The sequence below is a fragment of the Struthio camelus genome, chromosome 2 (assembly GCF_040807025.1).
Source record: "Struthio camelus isolate bStrCam1 chromosome 2, bStrCam1.hap1, whole genome shotgun sequence".
Taxonomy (NCBI): Eukaryota; Metazoa; Chordata; class Aves; order Struthioniformes; family Struthionidae; genus Struthio; species Struthio camelus.
Genome location: NC_090943.1, coordinates 64,257,918 through 64,279,019, shown reverse-complemented (window position 1 = coordinate 64,279,019; position 21,102 = coordinate 64,257,918). Strand labels below are relative to the sequence as shown.

At 41.1% G+C, this 21,102-nt stretch overlaps 1 protein-coding gene across 18 annotated transcripts in view; it reads left to right on the top strand.

Annotated features, from left to right (window-relative positions):
* TNS3 (tensin 3) overlaps positions 1 to 21,102 on the top strand; it is a 265,299-nt gene that overhangs the window by 221,951 nt on the left and 22,246 nt on the right. For all 18 annotated transcript variants that reach the window (XM_068936084.1, XM_068936082.1, XM_068936083.1 and 15 more), the window contains one exon: positions 19,495 to 19,666. In XM_068936084.1, the coding sequence (XP_068792185.1) occupies positions 19,495 to 19,666 (172 nt within the window). The remainder of the gene's footprint in view (positions 1 to 19,494; positions 19,667 to 21,102) is intronic.

The following is a 21,102-nucleotide window of genomic DNA, read 5'->3' as shown; positions in this document are numbered from 1 at the left end:
AGTCTGTGATTTGGCATCTTCAATGTACTGTTTAAATTCTGAGGAAGGCTTGTGAACAATATCTTAGCAATTTTATTTTGTTTCCCCAACCAGGGATTTTTTCCACCTTTTATTGAGTACTTATATTGTCTTTTATTGTCTGATTTCAACTGCTCCTAGTTCAGATTTCAGTCAAACTATTTCATGCTAAGCAACCCTTTAAAATGCCTCTTTCACAACCTTTAAAATGCATCTTTCACTGAACTTCTGAAAAATGTAAAGCACAGAAAGCATGCAGATAATAGCAAGTACAGCACAAAAGTTTCCAAACCAGTATGGCAAAAAGAGTGAGCTGAATCGATATGATTCCTTGCTGTGGGTTCTTATTCAAATAACTGCTAAAGGAAAAGCAGGTACCTAAGTTCCACTCACCTGTATCTATCCTGAATGCCATTAAGTGTGCAGTCCCACCTTGTTGTATGTGATTGAGTTATTCTTTGTGTGGGTAGAAGATGGCAGAAGTGTCACTGGAGTGTAATCCAGACAACTGAACATCAACAGTGAATGCATCTGAAGTGGCATTTTTGCTCCTGAGGATGCCAGGTTGTGGGATCAAACCTTACAAGAATTTAAGCATGTGATATGCTGAGAGCTCAGCACTTGGAATGGGAAAAGTAAGTAAAACAGTTCCCAGAGAGGAAAAAAGTGTGTGTGTGTGTGTATGTTGCAGGGGGAAAGGAAGCTGGGGAGGAATACAATGACTGTAGTTATGATTGGGGGAAATGATGAAGGTATGGGAAGAAAAGCTAGTAGAGCTGAAAGGTGAGAAGATTCTTGCTTTTTTCCAGTTTTTCATCAAAAGTTATATTAAAGCACAAACCCTAGGGAGTAAATAAAATTAAGTGCGAATAGTTTTGCGTCTGTAGCATTTCACGGAAAAAAATATGAAGGCAGTCTCTGAGTGTTTCTAGCACACTATTAGTGCACATTATTGCTGTTGGATTTCCTGAATCTTACCAGTTTGTGTCACTGCTCTTGTGTTCTTTTTTTTTTTTAAAAAAAAAAAAAAAAAGGGTAGATGAAAATGAAATGCTTTGCTAGGAGACTGCAAAAACAGCTATGAAGATAGTGTAATACGAGCCTGCTAATGGGCAGAGACACTTGGGTTGTTCTGGGTCTGTGGGGCAGTCATTGGGATCCCTGAAATGTTCTGCATACCAGCTAAATTTTCCGGAAACAAAAAGAGTAATATGAAGGTTATATAGGTATTACAAAGAAGATAAAATTGCAGCATGTAAGTTTTATCACTTTTTAAAAGCCTGAAAGATTTTGTACATTCTGGTTGTTATTGTTTATTATATTCAGGTTTTTATTTACACCCTTCTTTTTTCTTGGAAGATTTTATGGGTAAACGAAGAACAAGTTAATGAAATCTCTAAGGTGAAAGGAACTTTCATTCAGATGTTTTTAATTATTGGAGCCATGCTAAACTTTCATTTACAAATATTTTACCACAATCAGAAAGTTGAGTCATGTAAATGAGAGAAAGGTTTATATTGTGTTTGTTGTTTTAATTAAAACTACTTAATGTAAAAATTTGAATAAATGATGTCAAGAAAAAGTTTTTCCTGAGCATTCAACAGCCCTACTATATAGCATGTGGTAAATAGACGCAGCTCATAGTTTCCCAAGAGAGCATACATGAGCTAATAAATTCTACATTTGGTCACAGAAAAGGTTATCCAGAGATTATCAAAATATTTTTATTCTGGAAAATGCTGAGAATATTTTAAAGCTAGCTTGAGATTATATATCAGTTGTGGCTTTTTTTTTTGTAATGTAATTTTGCTGCTTTCCTGTCTGGTCGCAAGAGAGTGTATTATTAATACCTTTCATTCAGTAGTTGTGAAGGGTGTTTGTCAGTTAGAATTCTCTGTAAACTAATTTGACTACCAGCTGGGAGATATCACTGAGAGCTGCTAAAATTGCCTACTAGTAAGGTATGCATAAACTGTACTTTTTAATGAAATCTGAGAACTGTGTAGGTAAGAAGGACCTCATCCTCCATCCACTTCTCTTGAAATGGTAAGAAGATGAAATTCAAAAAACTGTGTGAAATAGCAAGGTATATTATTAATGACAAAGCTTCAATTCTGCTGTTCTTAAAATTGTTTTTTTTTTTTTTAATCTTGCCATTTATTTCAATGCCAGAGTGGGAGCCTAGCAGTTTGAAAACTCTGCCTGCCTGCGCTCAGTTGCCACAAATATTTTGGCAGGGGAATTTTTTACGAAGAATGCTTGAAAAAGAAGACAAAGTTTAAGAAAACAGTAGAAAACAAAATAGAGAATGTTGAATATGTTCAAAATATGCCCTTCTCTATGCAATATTCGTTCTAGAAATTGTATTCCAATTTATACTTGCTCTGTCACGGAGCATGCAGTATAACCAATGTATTTGATCATTGCTGAGTACAAGAGTCATCCTACCAAGTAGTTGAACTAAAACGCACGCAAGTATCTGCATATCAAAGAACTGTTTTCAGAAGTCGTTCAGGGAATTGGTGTATTTTGGCAACTTTAGGTCAAATTACTCTGAATCTGGGGAGAAAAGCAGGTCAAAAAAATGCCCATTTGTAGGCAGAGGAGAAGTATGCTCATGAGCAGGAGTTTTTACCACAAAGGTCACAGCTCTGGGCACTTTGGCGCAAAGGGGAGAATCTGTAAACTGCTGCTCGGTTACAGCCCAGTGTGGAGGGGCTCTGAATTCAGTGGGCATCAAAACAGAAACAAGCAAAATAAACGTTATGACTTGAATGTAGTGACGTTTTTGTTGCCGGTTATGTCAAGTCTTGATATCTCTGAGCAGTGATGCTTCTAAACCCAGTGGGATTTACAGACTTGGATGTCCTCTGCATTTTCTGCCTTCTGGACCTAAATCTTGGACTTTTTCTAAGTCACATTTAGAAGGAGGAGGAGATTTTCCAATGCAAAGCTAATAACCAGTTGGTTGGAGTAATTTGTGTGATGTGCGAGGCCCGAGGTAGTCTTCCTCTTCTGCTTGATACTCACTCAGCAGGACTCAACCCCAGCTTTCCTGTGTAAGTGTGAAAACAGTGAGGCTTTTGAGCCAGATTTCTCTCTCTGGCTCAGTTAAGATACAGTACTATTTAATACAAGGCAGGGTAACAGTAGAGCAGTCTCCTCAAAAATAAAGACAGAGATGTTCCTCTCAATGCCCTTATACTACTGCAGGGTTTAGAGCAGACTTCACAAAGGAGAAAGAGTTGAATTCAAATGTGTGGGTTTTCAGAAGAAGTTCTCTGAATGGAGTGAAGGGCTAACTCTAATAGAGTAATTAACGTCTGTGAGTGCGAAGCTGGTGTAAAAATGCTCCTTTGGTCCAGAATTGTCAGCTAACTTTCTAAGGGAGTGTAAAATCTCCCCTCTACGGTGTTTATTACCTAGCCTCAGGTGACTGAATTAACCTGATTCTTCCAAAGCTAACATTTCCCATCTCTTACGTGGCAAATCCAGGCATGTACCTTGGGGCTTTGAATTCCACTCAGTACGTCTGAAAGCGTAATTGTGCAGTGTTCAACTTGCATCCTTCTTGTGGCTGTAGTCCAAAGGCCTTTTCTCTTGAGAGAAAGCGGTAGCATTATCTGGTATTTATTTATTTAAGTTTTTTATATTTGCTATGCAGGATAACTGTTAGCACTTGAAATAAGCACCTATGAGGTAGAAAGACTATGGCGTTTCCAAAGGTGCTGAACACACCATTTTTCATTATCTTCACGGGAATCTGTGAGAGCTCATCGCTTCTGTAATGCAGGTGATAAACAGTGTAATTCTGCAGTTTTAAATGCCAAAGAAATGTTGTTTATGTAAGCAAATTACTATGATACAGGAAAAAACGTGTTTAAACAGCCTTCTGTATTGTAGTTCCTAATCATGGTCTCAGAACAGATATGCCTCTTCAGTTAAACTTGAAATACACCTGGAAAATACACTGGTGGATTTTTTTCCTCTTTTAAGAATGAGTGAGCAATGGATCACTGCACAAAAGAAAGATTTGAAGCACTCCGATTTAAAGAGTTTAGTTTCTATTTTTCCATTTCAGTGAGAATATATGTGCATTTCCCCACAGATAGGTCTGTCATTTGACCAATAACTAGCTACGTATGTAGTCTTGAAAGTGCGTTTGGGTACAATCTTACCCTTATATAAAAAAGGGAAGAAGAATCTGAGTATAAGAAAAGGTCCACCTCTAATTACTGCTTGTTCTGAAGATGCAAGAGGTAAACCATAGGCAGAAATTTATCAGCCGTTTGATAGAAATACAAGATTGGATGCGCAGGCAGTGTGTGGCATATGTACGTTGTTTTTACATGCACCTGTTGGTGATAATTAGCAGGGCACATGGGTAACATACATTTTTTCTATGAGATATTACTAGTCCTTTTGACTGAAAAGGCTTAAATTAACAAAAATTCATGGAAACAACTGCTTCCCTTGCTGTGGTTGCATGAAACAAGCTTTTTCAAGTTTTCCGGAGTGAGGCCTATTGCCGTGACGTGGTTCTAAGCGACTGTGACGTGCTAGAGTAGCTCGTATAGTTTGAGGGAAAGCTGAAGGCAAAGAAAGCTCCAAAAATGAAAGTATAGCTGTGAGCACACCTCTTCAAAACACGTAACTGCTTAAAATGATGCCTTGATTAAATGCCTGCGAACTTCTGGTTTGCTGCATTCCCAAGTCCAAGATACTTTGTAATTTCAGAATTACAGAGTATTAGGTCTGCCTGGTAATGTTGGGTAAGGATGCAGAGGGAGATATGCCTCCTCTCCCAGTAGGTGTTTATAGTCCAAGGGCCACGTTGCTCTGTGATTTTTAAGATGCTGTTCTCTGCTAACACACGCAACCTGAAAGGCACCATGAGCTTGACTCCCACATTTCCATAAATCTTAAGAGTAACAGGGAAATGCATACTATTCCTTTGCAAGTTGTGAGGTTTGCTGAATCTGCATCTGTGGGCTCTTGCATAGCCACCCTCCTTTGAGGTTTCCTGTATGAGGAAGGTGTACTGAATTGCTGAGCACTAGGACCTGTGGGTCTAATGTCATAGTGATGGGCTGGAGCTGCACGCTGTGTATATGACTCAGGTAAGCTTTTATGGAAAAGTTTACATTACAGTTCAAGCCCTTCATTTTAAGTTACTGAGGCTAGACTTTGCAGTGTGATGGCTTTAATGAAACTGGGCAGCTGGTGCACTCTACCTAGGAGAATTGTCTGCAAGCTTGTTTTTTTCAGTAACTACTACCACTTAGTAGAGGGTAGAGTGGAGGAACTGCCCCTTGTGTGTGCGCTCTCTCTCTCTCTCTCTCTCTATATATATACCAGGCACAGCCCAATTGTCCTTGCCCAGTAACAGACCTCCCCTGGGAGGATGGCAGCATCGCGGAAACTGCACTCATCCAAACCTGAAAAGTTCCCCGCCGTAGACATCAATCTCTGTATTCTTATTTATACAATAAAATGTCGATCTGTTCCTTTACACCCCAGCTTTAGAGTTTTGAGTGTTTGGTTGTTCTTTTCCTCCACCCTGGAACTCGTCTCAGGTGGTTGAAACATTGAGCGTGTGACAGAAAGCAAACCAAAACACAGCTTTTGTTTGTCATTTAGAGTTGTGCTATGTCAAAGAGGTTTCATTTATGAACAGCTCCATAAGTGTAACTAAGTCTGAATCCATAGAAAGTTCTATTCAAGTTATTTTAATCAACAGTGTATTTGATAAAACTTTTTAAATGAAGAATTTGGGGCTTTTTTGAAGCTCTTCAGCAAGGTAGTACAGTTAAATGCTTGTGGATTTAAGGTGATAATTTGTTATGGGCTTGTTGTTTAATGATGTCTTAGAAAAGTGAAATATTTTTCCTGCCACTTCAGAGTTTATTCCTGGAATATCTCATATAACTACAGGAAGATAATTATTGTATTACTTAAAGCTCCGCTTCCTTCTGTCGGCCCTTCCCCTCACCCTAAAGGTTTGAACTAGATTAACTATTTCACTTACCTGTTTTTTACTCATACTGCGTTCATTCATTACTTCAAAAATGAGCACTTTTCACCACACCAACCCAGCCTTCATTTGGTATCTGAGAAAATTATTATCTTCTCAGTCCAGATGTTATCATACATGATCTGTTCTAATTCAGTAAGTGTAAATAGCTGAACAGGCAAGGTTTCCAAGACTTGAAAACCAGGAAGGAAACAGGACATCCAAAGATTTCCTGTGAATACTGTGCTTTTTATGCAGAGCCAGGAATGCTTTCTATGGAGAGCAATTTTCACTAATAATTATTGTTTATAGGAATTTAAGGAGTGTGTTCAACTGCATTTGTCTTTGCCAGGAAACATCCAAGACAAAGAGAAAGCGCAGTTGTATAATAGATTAATCAAATTAATTGATGGCTGTTCTAGATTGCTGCATTAATCACCTATTCTGCCTCATGACAATGATTCTCTTTTACATATTTTTTACGTGTTAGTATGGTGTCCATCACAGTCAGTCCTTGATATCTAATTGGGTCTCCTGAGTGCTGTTATGAAATTGTGTAATAGGAATAGCTGCTATGAAAAAAAAAAAAAAATCAAACGGTAGGAGTGAATATCCTTGTAAAGGAATAGTTTGATTTAGTTTATCTTTTCGTCTATGGAAAAAAAGCAAAGTTCTACTTAATTTGCCAATATTCATCTCTGTACTGGAGCCAATTTGTGCTTTTTGAGAATATCAGAATGGCTTAACCTGCATATTGAAAAGATGTTGCTGTTAGAAAGCGATTGAGTAATTCATTACAGGAAAGCTTTAAATCATCGCATTTGTTTCTGTCCGTATCAAGTCATTTCCTATAGCCATCCTTTGAGAAAATCCGGTGCCCTGGGCTGCTGAGGAACAATCTGAGGAGGAAATGTGCTGCCCATCGTGGCGCTGCAGTGCTTCCACTCATCTTCCTGGCCTGTAAATAAAAACCGCTCTGAACAATAATAGGGCAACGGTGAATGCAACATGCCACGGCTGCACGTGGTGTTTTGTCAAAGAAATCTTGGGAAGTGAGTCAAACGTTATTCAGAGCTCTCAGTGCTAAATTTATCGACCAGTGTAGAGTCAGTCTGGCGTTGTAGAACAACTGGGCTTTGGTCTGCATTAAAAAGCACTCATAAGTACCAAATTTAATATCCTGCGCCTCTCTGGAAGAACCAAAGCGGTGCTGTCAAGTGAAGCGGTACGGGGAGCCAGCCATCAGCTTAATAAAGAGGGGAAAAGAAAGTTACGGTTTGTGTGGCAGGGGTCGGTGAAGAAAAGGGCATGGAGCATTTAATCCCCGTGGGTCCCTCCCTGTGCCACTGTGCTGGATGCTGACTGCAGCAAACAGATGGGGAAGCCGAGGAGCCGAGCCGTGCGGGTGTGAGCGAGAGCGAGCGAGTGAGCGCGAGAGCTGGGGGAGGGGAGAGGGGAGATTTTGGGAGGAAAGGGGGGGGAAAAAAAAGTCAAATTCAAATGAGGTGGAGTCACCAGAGCATGAATGCACTGAATGGGCAGTCTGGCTGCAGCAGCAAACAGCAAAGCGGACCCGAACAATCGGTGAATTCTTCTCCATCTGGATGGAGTGGGCTCTGACTGTCTTCAGCTGAATGACTTTATTTAGAGTCAGAGCCTGGTTTTCATTCAATGCAGGCATTGCAGTCGTCTTTGCTATGAAGCTTTAATATGCTGGGGAAAGCCAACAGTACTGCTAGCTGATGTGGGAAGCAGCTTTTCTGCAGCCCCTCCGAAGTGGAGCAGCTAGCTTGGCGGCAGCGCTCTGTTAAACGGCAGAAAGAATGCAACGCGATTGGCTCGATAGAAGGAAGCTCATTTTTTTTCGGTCTCGAATAAAGTTTTTGCCCAGCCCGTACTCCATGAGAGAATTTCTGTCATGACGGCGTCCATAGGTAGGTTCTCGGTTTCCTGCTCTCTCTCTTTCTCCTGGGTTTTCCTTGGTCCGAAAATTCACTTTGTGGGGCTTCTCCGTTTCCTTGGCTCTATTCCTAGCCTGGCACAGGAGGCAGTGAAACGTGATCTACGCTGTGGTGCACGTCTGTGTGTGTGTGTGCGCGCAGTGGGGGGAAGAGAGGAGTTTTAAAAAAAAAAAAAAAAAAAAAAAAAAAAGGCACACACTTTGGCATTTCAGTGGTAGAGCTCTGCAGCAGCACAGTACGCTGTGCAGGCTTCCAGAGGTCGCCTGTGCAGGTTGCGCGGGGCTTAGTGCATGCCGTGTACTTAGGTGCTGGTAGCAAACTGTAAAGAAAAAAAAAAAGAAAAAACGAGGGAAAGAATTATGCCTTGTGTGGTTATGTGGCAATATTTGGAGTCCGCAGAGAGGTTGTGCTGTGAAGCTTTACAGACAAAAATGTGACTGTTTTGATCTGCGATCATCAGTGGCGTGACAGAGGGCACCAGGCAGGGCACGTGAGCTTTGTGCAGCTTTATTTCTTCTTTATTTCTTTAGGGAGACCTTTTTTTTTTCTTTTTCTTTTTCTTTTCTTTTCTTTTTTTTTTTTTTTTTGAAGTAGAAGAAATGGGGACTGCCTGGAACACACATAATTGCTGACTTCATCCAAAAACTTTGTCCAGACTGATTCTTATTCCTCCCCCGAGGGGTTCCTAGCAAGGTTACAGCAGCATTAAATTTCCTTTCAAAGGCATGAAAAATGAACTGATTTTGTAAACGCTACAAGTCTCTTCTGAGTGAGGAATATCACTTACTTTTCCTGCCTTCTTGCTTAATGAGAAGAACAGTGCATTGTGCCACTAGCACTGGCAGAATAATCCAGGCAGTACTCAGAATTGCATGTAAATTCAGGCAGTGCTCAGAGTTGCATGTAAAATACTCTTTATTTCATACTCCAGATCTGAATTTTCCATCAAAATATCATACAGTCTTTGAACAGGCAGCTATTGCATGGTATGATGTGCAGGATGCGCTGCGATAGTTTAAAGGGCCTGATTCTCATGGCCCAAATACAAACAAATTTTCTATTCAGTCAGTAGCAGCAGATGCTTGTGTAAGGACTGGAGGGATCCACCCAATGTGAACTCAAAAAGAAGAGAGTTGCTGAATCATATATTCTTAGAATTAGACCAAGAAAATACCAGATAGCTTCACCTCTCGGTCTTATGTTACACAGCTTAAACAACATTAAAAATTATCTGAACTCAGTTTGTTCTTTCCGGTTTCAATTCCAGAGTTTTAAAAGCAGGCTCTGAAAATCAGTTCTTCTTTTTGGGTTTCTAAGTTCTAAAATGAAAACGGTTCAGGTATTCTACTCCAAAACTAAAAAGCATCCCCCATTTTTGGCATTCAGACTGCAGTGAGCTGTGTTCAGCCATTTATTACAAGCAAGTGATCCCATTAAAGTGAACAGGTTGAATGGAGTCACATTTGGGCAGAATTTCTCTGGCAGAGGGGCAGGGCCATAGTGTGACATTTGGCATAAGGTCCAAATATCAGTTTGGTTGCTTCCACTCCTCGGACAAGGTAAGTACTCCCTGGACATCAAAAACTGCATCCTTGGGTCTCTCTGGGCAGCTGCAGGCACCAGGGAACTGGGCAGAAAAGGGGAGTTCAGACGCCCAGTCACTGTTCCCAGCTTTAGGTTGCTTTCCCTCTTTCCACCCCAGGAAAAGTAGATAGGATCATACTGTGAAATTGAAAATGTCACTGATGTGCCTTGGTTCTCATCTTCTGGCATGGCAGAAGGTCACTCCCAAGCTCGGTCACTCCCAAGCTCGGTCCCTCCTTTGCTCACTCAATATACTTGCTCTGCTTTTGTCCCTCCTTTGCATTGTCTTTGCAGTGGGTCTGTCAGTAGACATAAAGAATTGGATTTCTTTTCAGTTCAGCAGAGACCTGCATCTCCCACGCCTCAGGCAATTTCAGTAACTAATGAACTTTGGAGCACAAGGCAGACGTTTTTGTCTTTCCCCTGTCTTGGAGGGTGCTCAGTCTTTGAGAGCGTTCTGTCTGAAAAATGACAGTTCATTTTGAAGATCTCAGTACACATCCAATTCTTAAACATTTTTCCCTTAAAAGTATTGCAGTTTAACTTTATGGTTTGATGAGAATTGTCATATGAACTAATGCGAATATTTGAAATTTAAAGTATGAGATAAGCCAGGATAAGAATGGAATTGGCTATCTCTAATGGTACTTAACTATTTTGCTGTGAACATCTAGTGCAGGCATGTTAATAATTATATTCTATTTGTTTTGTTGGATTTTTTTTCCATCACTGCTCAAATAGGAATGATCTGCCTTTGCTTAAAAGGAGAATACTAGTGCTCTTGTTTATGCATTATGAACTGGCAGCTGTATTAGTGCCTCTCTGCTGAAGAAGAGTGGTTTTATAAACATCACATTTGATGTCTGCATGTGACCTGGATGACTGGAGGAGATGCCTTAGCAGCTGACTTGCATTCCTAAGACAGCAAAGCTATGCTTAAAGTCAATAGCAGAGCATCTGCAAGATCTTTTAAAATACATGAGAAGACATGTGCAACTGATTGCTTCAGCCTCTGGGGAGAGTTCTCTTTTTCTGGTACTGTTTGGGGAAATAAAGCTGAAATTGGTATAGAACTACTTCAGAAAAGTGTGATATGTCTCTTACTGCTTCGAGGATGCTCAATTCCAAATTCCATTCAGCAAATGCCACTTATATTTTTGGCGTTTTTGAATGAATCTGTGATTTGATGTGTCTAAACTGTGATTAGAAGGAGGTTAAACAGCGTAAGGGTAGTTTATTGTCTGTCAGTAGGATGTTTATTAGAACTAAGTTTGATTGTAAGATCTTCAGGGCAGGGACTGTGGGTGGGCAAAAGTGGGGTCTGGTAAATCATCCTTCTGATATTTTTCATCCCTGTGCAGACAGGGGCTGAGGGTGAGTGTAATTAATTCCCTGATGCTGGGGTTGCCTGGAGATAAGCAGACCCCTGGCACAGCTTCAGAGGCTGCATTTGTTTGTTTCTGGCTGGAACCTCTGTGGGCTGTACTGGGAGCTTGAAATTGCTGGGCCGTAGGAATGTCCCAGCACGCACCCACTAGTGCACTGAGTCTTCCCAGGCCAGAGTCTCCTGCAGAGGTGGCGCAGAGCCAGCCTTGCTCACCCTCTTGCCTGCTGGGGAGGGTCACTTTGCCACGGATGTTTCCTCAAGGGGCAGCGCGAGTGATTTACAGCACTCTAGGCATAAGGCAAGAATGGATTTTCTGTCTTTAAATACAGTTGGAAGGCTCCCAAAACACAGCGAGCGCTTTGTAAACACACATGATAAATAATTGCATGAAGTTAGAAGCCTTCAATACAGCAGGGTAACTTATCTTTAATTACTAGCGGTTTGGGTTCAGACTAACTGCTGAACATCTTATTTCTTCTGCAAAAGACGTGCCTCTTTCGGGGAGATCCTTTACCATCTCTCCAGATTTGCTGTTTTATTTCCCAGATTGCCAGCCACCGTTGCTGTGTTTTCTGTAAGAGCCAAGCACATAACACCTATTCCACTAAGTTCCTTTTCAGTACTGTTTAATGAGGTATCCAAAGCAGGCCTTGCTAGTGTGGAGAAGGTTAGTGTGAGGATGCTAGAGCTATCATCTTCATCACTTTGCTTATTCTCCACTTTCATCCCACTTGACTTGGTTGCTTACAGAAGGGAGTTGATCCGCTCACACAGAGTTGAGCAGAATCTCCAAGCACTAGAAGCTTTGTCCTTTCTTTCATCAGCATGAATGATGTTTTAGAAAGGGAAAGAAAACCTTGCTTTATTAGGTTTTTAATCTTTTATGCAGGAATCGCAATCTGATTGCTATTGGCTGCTTTTTGAAAAGTGGGGGAAAGATATTTTAAAAATAACTGCCCTAGGGGTGATAAGTGTTTTAGGCTTATGACATGTTCTCCCTGTGAAAGTAAGTAGGCAGCTGTGAAAAAGAGTTTATGGAAATGTATAAAAGTGAGCAGGTTCCAGGGCAACACAGGAACTGTCCCTTTTCCATCCATACCAAAACCAACCAAAAACCACTCCTTTATTCCCTTATAGCATATTCTCTGGTTCTGATGGTGCATTAGACTCTTCTGCACAGGGAAGGAATTAGTTTTATGATAGAAAGATAGAAATGCTTGTTGGAGGGGCCTCTGGGAGAGTCTGTAGTCCAACCTGTCGCTCAGGTACTGGATCTGGCTTTGTCTGAGTCATGAAAACCCCCACTGATGGATGGTCCACCACCTCTCTGGTAAACCTTGTCTTGAGCTGTACTTCCCCTTAGTGACAAAGCCTTTTCTGATGTCCAGAGTGCACTTACAAGCCTAGACTTGTGACTGGCACCCTTTTTATATCATCTGTTACTACTGAGAAGAGTTTGGCTCTGTTGTCTTTTAACTCCCCTTTCTAGTTGTTTTAGGCTGCTTTTAGATTCCCCGCTTAGTTGCTTCTTCTCCAGACTAGACAAGCCTAGCTCCCTCATCCTTTCTTCATAGGCCGTGTGCTTTAGGCCTTAGTAGTCTTCCACTGGTCCCCCTCCAGTTTCTCACGTTCCTCGTGAACTGGGGCGACAAAACTGGATGTAGTATTCCCAGTGCTGTTTCACCACACCAAGTACAGAGGGGTAGTGACTTCCTTTGGTCTGTTAGCCGTGCTCCTCCTGATGTAGCCCAGTACTCAGAATACCTTATTTGTGATGAGAGCAAACTGAGGACTCTATTTGAGCTTGATATGCACCATAACCTCCTGCAGGGGCTTCTCACCAGTCTGCTCCCAGCGTCTGCTGTAGTAAGGGGTTGTTCTGCCCCAGGTACAGAAATTTTTATTTCGTGCTGAGCTTGATGAGATTTCTCTTAGTCCAGTTCTCAAGTTCATCAAGGTTCCTCTAACCATTCAGTATGTGAACAACCCCCCTGTATGATCCACAAATTTGCTGACAATGTGTTGTCTCATCATCCAGGTCATCCATGCAAATACCGAACAATTTAAGGCCTGTTATCAGCCACTGGAGTACTCTGCTTGTTACTGTCCAGAAACTGGACCTCAAGCTATTAGTTGTAATCATTTGAGCCCAGCAATCCAGCCAATTTTCAACCCGTTTGTCTAGGCCATAATTCCTCAGGTTCTGAGTGAGAAAACTGTGGGAAACATCGTTAAAAGCCTTTTTTTAAGGTCAAGGTGTACACCATCACTGCGCTCTCCTCATGTAAGTGGCCACTCGTTTCACCGTAGAAGCAATTGTTTGATCAAGCATGATTTGCCCTCGTTAAATCCGTTCTGACTGTTCCTGGTCGTTTTCTTGTTCTTCATGGTCTTCTCAGGCACTGGGGTGAGGCTGACCAGCTTGCAGTTCCCATATCCTCCTTATTGCCATTCTTAAAGATGAGGTCTTTATTTATGTTCCACTTGATATTCCTTTGTTTTTGATGTCTAAGATGAAGTCAAAAGTGAAAACATGAAAAGGAGATAAAAATTATTAGTATTTTTAGATGATTTATTTTTTCTACATCATTTGAATTATAGAGTTGAAATACTGGGGAGAATTGGGGTTCTTTTGTCATACCAAAGGGACTGCTCGTATGGTATATAATCTGATTCATTTCTAAAATCTACTTTTGGAAATTCTCACAGATTTGCATGCAGACTCGGTGTTTCTTTGCTTGAGGTTTTCGGGGAGTTTTTCTGAGGCAGAATGTAAGCTAACGACGACAGAAATTATCTCAGTCTACAGGTTCTTATGTGGAAAGCATCTTAACCGATACCTGTTTTCTAAAACATTAACAAATCCCAAATCTATTCTGTCAAAAATGTGGAGAGCATAAAACAATTAAATTCAATTTTGAGGACAATGAACAAGAAGGTGTTTTGTTGCTGCTGGGGCTTGTTAGAGTTTTTGTTTTCAGTGTGAATAGCTGGTTTCAGCTTACTTATGTTTAACTGTTCTCAAACGAAATAGTCGTACAGTTAATTGGCTATTGTTCTCAAGGCTCTTAGACATGTTTGAAACACTTGAGAATAATTGTGGAAGTTAGCTGGCAACAGCAGTGAGTCCTGGATGAAAGGTGGAACAACTTATGTTGGAAAGGATAGTGCATGCTGTGCAAAAGCGATAATGAAGCTGTTCCCTGACAGCTGAAATTGTAAAAGGCAAGATCTTTAGCATCTTTCATTGAGGCCAGTTTGTCACATTTCACATGTTCAGTGCAAAGGAAAGAACAATGGGTCCAAAGTTGATAGATTTTATGCAAGGAATTAATGTGGTCCGTTTTACTGTTGTGAAACTGAAAGCCAAATATAGTAAGTACTAAATGACAAAGTTCCAATAAAGTCAATAGTCTGCAGACCAGTTGAAAGCAAGAGAGAGTTTGAGCATTACCTCAGTCTATTTTATTAATTTTGACAGCTTAGTGTTTGGAAGAGCAGAAAGATAGTGAAAGAGAAAATGCCTCCCACAGCAGAACCTTATAATACTAAAGATTTGTAAAGGTGTTAGGTTGTAAATTGGTTTAAGTGGGCCATCTTGCTGTCTCTTATTTCCATAGGCTGCGTTTTTAATTCTGGTCTTAGTCTCTGCTGGTGTCTGCTCCCTGGTCTTCCCTGGAAGCTTTGTAGAGGTTGCGAAGGAGCTCCTTAGCTTCCCAGAGAGGAAGGCTTGCCAGTTCTGTTCTTAGCGCTCTGTCAGCCCTTGGAGGAACACTTTTTCCGGGGAATGAAATCCTTTTGTCGTGAATTCACTGTTTCCAGGGTTTCTGGCTTTACGTAGTAACATGAGCCTCTGCTACCCCATACTCAAACTGTGTGGTTACAACTGCACTCCTTTTCACTTCAGTCCAGTTATGCTGTCTCTGAACTTTGTAGCAGTACCCCTCTCCCCCTGAAACTCTGTCTTGATCCAGTTTCTTTTTCTGAAACTGTAATTTTGCAAATACTCTTTCCCTTAACAAGGGAAATCCTTTGCGGAGACATCAGCAAAATACATGAGATCTTAGAAGACCTAAAATTGTGCCTATTGTAATATCGTTATCTGGGTACTTTACATTTTGGTAGTTTTGCGTTCGTTCATTATTCCTTTTCTCCATCCTTCCACATGACTTTGGGCATTCAGCCTTGAGCTCAAAGGGAACTTGCTGCCGGTGGATTGCCTGAACGCCTGATTTTCTTCTCTTTGGTACACCAGAACTTCCTTGCAATTCCTTTGTCTTTTTTGCTTTTCCTTGATAAAGGTGTCTCTACTTTTTCTTTTCATAGATTTTGAGGTCTGGAAAGAAACTCACGTAAACAAGCTTCTTTCATAAAATACGCCTAAGATTATCATCCTGTATATTTTGTCTTACTGATGATACACTTCAAGCCATGGAGCATCCACTATGTCTTTAGACAGTTTGTTTTGATGCTTAATACTAAAGGCCGTCATATTTGTTCATTTTGGGGTCCTTGCTCTACATTTGCTTGTACATATCATGCCTCAGCTCTGACTTGAAATTCAGGTGGATGGTGGAGTAACTTGCTTAATAAGAAATAAAAATGAATCTTGGAAATGGAATTGGCCATCTTGGAAATGGAATTGGCCGTCTTTTAACCTGTTGTCTCCTGAGACAAATACGGCGGTGCCAGCAGAGACTGTTGTCATAGAAACTCTTACAGTTACCCAGGTGCGGCAAGGAGAGAGTGAAGCCTAAGAGCCCCTTCGCTGCCCACTCTCAGCCCATCTCCGTAAGGCAGTAGTTCAGCTCAGCACTGCGGGGTTCACGGTGGTGGTGCCAGTCGGGAGGCGGAGCCAGCTGGACGGCGAGCTGCAAAGGGACATGGAGCTTGTGCTAAAAACACTGGGGCGCATTGTGCTCTTTTCCCAGACACGTTTCAAAGGGAAGAGGAAGGTCTTGCGAATGCTTGTCTGGTAACAGGAGGAGCCCTGGGAGATCAACAAATACCGAGTTCATAGAATGTGGCCTTTTTGCTGGGGAGGAAAAATTGTTGTTGTTGTTGTTATTGTTACTCTTAGTGAAATGCAAGCTTCCCAGAAAGAAATTATATTTCAGGGGACAGAGAAAACAATGTAACTTTTCTGTTACACTCGTTAGGGCCCTCAGTTCTGTCTTTGTAGATGAGTTTGTCAGGCAGTCTGTCTAGAGGAATGGATTTGTCAGCTTGAATATGAACAGTGAAAGATGAAAGCTGAGGAGCCCATTTCCGTGTGCAGTCTAAATGAGGCTATTGAGATGGGGAGTATTTGGCAGATGTATATATCTGATGGGGCTTCTTGTAAGCCTTTCATTAGACTGTATTTTCACGTCATTGCTGAAGGAAGGCGTCAAAGGATGAATCAAGAAATAGAAGCAACTGCCAAGGTTGAAAGTATCACAGGAAGTTTCTTATCCTTCTGTTGCACTTTAAGACTGCTGGTAGTCCAGTTATTTTGGCTTGTTTCAGTGTGGTATGCTTTTTGGTGTCCATTCAGCTTTTAGGTCACCCTTAGAGAGTTTCGGGGAGGCCAGCTGAGGTTTTGGGGAGCTGAACAGTGATTTAGAGCTCCCTGTCCCCAAAAGGAGTAACTCAGGATCTTGATGGGAATTTTCAAGCTCATAGAAAGCAGATTGAAAGATGCTGGTTCTGTCATTCTCTCGCAGATAGGACGGCGGCATAGACCTTGCAGGTGCCTGCAGCTAGAAGTGCCAGTGCAGCAAACACTGGTGGGGACCCTGGGAGTCCCCACCATGCACACAGAAATCTCCTGGAAGATTTAAGCTTGCACAGACTTAGGATTCCATGAGATAAAGGGTTAACAGCTGACATGGTGAGTGTGGACTCGGTATCAGACAATAGAGAGGACATAGCTGAAATATTCAGCAAGCTTGTTTTTAATTGAAATATAAACAAAGCTGCTTTCATGGGAAGTGCCTTTCAGATGCACTTGTTTCTGGCCTGGGAATAGCTATATAGAGTTTGCATTCTTTCTGTGGATTACATGCCTTGCTCCCTGCAGCCTTTCACTCTTTATTTTCATCTTTTACACCTGTGAAAATTGATTATAAAAAGAAACGCTGCTTCTGTCAGCATGACAGCAGTCCTTCCTTCACGTGGTGTTCAGTGTTGTAAAGGTAACAACAACAATCCAAGGCCCAAAATAAGGGAGAAACAAGTTGTGGTTCATTTCTTTGAACAAGGGCTATTATTAGTTGGGGGAAAGGAGAGGTCTTTGTTATGGATAAATGCTTTAGATTAGCTCTTACGCACATAGCTGAGATTGCATAAGAGTGGGACAAGCTTTTAAATTATTTCAGGAGGAATTCCCGTCCCCTTCCTCCCCCCAGGTTCTGTGTCTCTGGATCCCAGTGACTCCCCTACACAGCCTTATATCAGGGGAACGGGTGCAGAAGCACGTAAATGAATGATCGTATGGGGTTTCTCCTGCGTTCCTAATTCCTGTGCCTGCAAGGAACGCGTTAGCCTCGCCCATAGAGCAGCAGCAGAGTCATCCCAGGCTGCCGTATAACTGGGAGGCATCCGCAGGTCCTTGTGCAGAGATGAGGCTGTAACTCTTGCAATGTTTTGTCTTACAGAGGCTGCACACAGTAGACCTATCTGTTTTTGCCTAGAGAAAGTTGCGTTCCTTGGGTGGCTCTAGTGGTCATCAGACATACAATGTTTGAGCAAACCACCTTCAACTAATCAGCTTTTTCTCAGATAGTAATTAAGAAACGTATTATTACTTTACTATAATGCTAATGTAGTATTACTTTACCATATTTTGAAATCATTACCAAAGGCTTTAACACAATCTTAAAATGCTTGGGTAAAGAAGCACCACTGATTTCAGTAGGAGTGTGGCCTAAGACGTGGGTTTATACGGGCAGCTGTGTTCTGACTGTGTGTGCACCAGTATGAGAATGACTGTAGTCCATTTGATCTGTTAGACTGATACAGGTTTAGGCTTTGCCAGCTCTTCCCACCATGCATGCTTCTGCAGTATTTCCTTAGAGTTCACTTTAAAGGCTGGAATGGGTACGGTTAAAAGAAAGTGATGGGCAGGGTGAGAAGTGAGGTAGCTTTCTAATGCTTTCCTCATGCTGTTAAGTGACTTCTCTATACAGTATGTGTGCTATGTGAGGAATTCCAGTAGTCTTCAGTTGGAGCACTGATTTGCAGGTTTTCTTATCTCAGGCATTTCTTTTAAGTACCTCACACCCTCTCCATTCCAGCCAGGCTCTGCCATGAATTGAAGGGAAAGGAAGATTTATTTAGACTTGTTTCAGTGGAGCTCACAAAAATAGTGAGAATCTTCCTCCTTTTTACAGCACGAAAAAGTTTTCCTTTTGGAAAATATATGTTAAGATCACTGTAACTCTTTCCAGAGCTGGAGCTGTTCCCTAGCTCTCTTGTGTGTGGTTTTTTGTTGTGTTTTTTCCACCCTTTCTCCACTCAAGAGACAGTAATTAGATGCTGTATCATCTGTAATCTCCTTATTTAGGTTCCAGTCTTGCAAGAGTTTAGGTCAATGGAACTATTCATGTGTATGAAGCTATTCAGATGCTTAAGCATTTGCAAGATCATAATGCACAGCCTTGTCTGTGGTAGAAAATTGTACCGTTAAACCTGGGTTTGTCTGGACCATTTTTGTATTGCTTTAGAATGTACTAGTCTAAAACCACCCTAATTAAATCTAATCCACATTGGAGCTTGACTAATTATAACAATGTAACTATAAAGAAAAGGGGTAAACTGTTCTATTATCAAGCTGTTTAATAATCGCATCCACACTATTTCTCATCCAAGTACATCTCACTTTAATCATTTCCCATCGTATCTGTGGCCACTGTAATTAAATTGCACATAGTTTGGACTTGAATCAATCTAGCAACCAATTTTTTTTGGTCTGCGTGGTCTGAATAAGGGCGCACCTGAAATCTGCACAGCTGCGCTGATAGCTAAACCCATATTTTCTCTGCTGTGATCAACTGCCTTTAAACCCCAGTTCTGTCCTTATATGAGCAGGATTCTACAGCTATGGCAAGAGAAACAATTAACATTTCAGTTTCCTATCACTTTGGTATTTACGTGCATACTGACTGAGATCTTGTTATGTGTGCAGTAATGTAGGAAACTTGATTAGACATATCTGTCTTACACTGTGGACTGAGGAATGCAGAAGAATTTTAAATAGGCTTATCTGTTCGCATCGTTCAGGCTAGAGAACGTGCCCTGGAGAACTGATCAAACAGTTTGGTGCAATTTTGTAGTCTTTACCCCCTCTGCTATTTGTTCTCCTATGGATGTTTTCAGCAGTCAACGTGATGTTGTGGAATAAATTGTAACTACTGAAACATTTAAAAATACTTCTATATACTCCTATTAAGGAGAGCAGGTCATTTTATAAACGTTTCTTTGAGGCAGTACAAAGTCTGTAAAAACATGAGTTTTTTAATATGTCTTTTATTTCATTTCCTTTGCTGCAGAATCGCGAGGTTACACAGAAGCCCTTAACCACTCCATTGTGATGTCTGACAGCACCATGGGCACTAACCCTGCTCTGCTGAGGACCAACATGCAGCCAGATCCCTCCTTTCAGCGGGCTTTTGCGTCGTCATGTACTATTTCAAACAACAGTCCCATCCCAGGGGGAGAAAGGTAGGAGGAACCAGTTCTTCTGCCTGTTGTTTAGTTCTCATAACTGTAGTTTCCAGCTGAGATGTTATGCTTGCATCTTCATTGCCGAGCATTTGGTCACGGACTTGGAGTTTTGTTGTGACACTTGAAGATGATGTTGCCCACCAGCTAGAAGTTACTGCATACGCAGATTTCAGTGATATCTCTGAAAAACATTTTTAGCTTTGAAAAGTTGTTTCGTAAGAAATCCAAGTATGCGTTTGAGCGAGAGGGAGCACTCTGTAATAAATACGTTTCTCGTCGGTAAAATATCAGGTGATTTGTTCCTGGTGGTGAACAGCTGACTCCCCTTCACCTGCCCAGCAAGCCAGGAAATTTTATTATTTCCTATTTGTATTGCCATAAACATGTAAGGCTTTGAACCAGAACTTGAAAAGTATATATTTACAAAATACCCTCAGTCCCAAGAAGCTTACAATTTGAGTTTAAGAGGCGAGAGAGCAGGAAACATAGCAGACAGACAGGGGATCCCAGGTAGCTATTAGAGATTCAGAAGAGCATGGCAATCTGGTCCTAGTCATTAACTATTCCCTATTATTACTTACCTGTTCAATAAAGGTTTTCCTAGGGGAATAGGTGAGGTTGGTGATTACAGCTGGTCACTGGGTTTCCTCCTGCAAGGACAGATCCCCTGTCCAGCATTTCTTTGTATCTGATTATCCTATTATTATTCATGGATAGTTGGCTGCTTTCTCAAAGTAAGCATTTGGAAGGAATCCTGTTGGTTGATGTGTCAAGCTTTCAGTAAGGACCTAAACAAAGGATGTCGATTCCCTTTCCCATTTCTTTTCCCATCTGACTGGTTTCGTTTTCTGTCAAAGCTTGGACCGTGAAAGATGTTTTTGTTTTGTGATTATGAGTATGAATCACAATCCCCTGAAAAAAATATGTTAGGAGTATTTTGTGGGACGGACCTGTATGTAACGTTTCATTATAAATGGATGGAGTTAAGAGCTCAGCATCAAGCAATGCAGTAATTACAAAGTTTACATTCCTACTTTCAACTTTCTCTAGAAAGGTTTGTTTCTTTCTTTCTAAATACTTCTGTTTTTTTCTGTTGTTTTTCATTTCATCTAGGAGATAGGTACAGCTGCTTTTTTTTTTTGTCTCCCCCTAATGATATTTTCTTCATTCTGATTCCCTTCCATTTTTTATGGTCCTTCTACTTTGATATGTTCAAATCTACTGGTATCCATTTCCACACTTCTCTTTTAATTATAAATCTTTTCTTTCTGTTTTTTCTCTCTCAAGTCAGCTCTTTCCCTTTTTATCTCACAGTGAGTCTCACATTACACAAATGACTCTCACAGTCCGTCTTCATAACCCCTTCTCCTCCCTGCATCAGACCCTGCTGGTAATGTTTTCCAGCCTAAGGGCATTTCCCTTTCAGAAGGAAG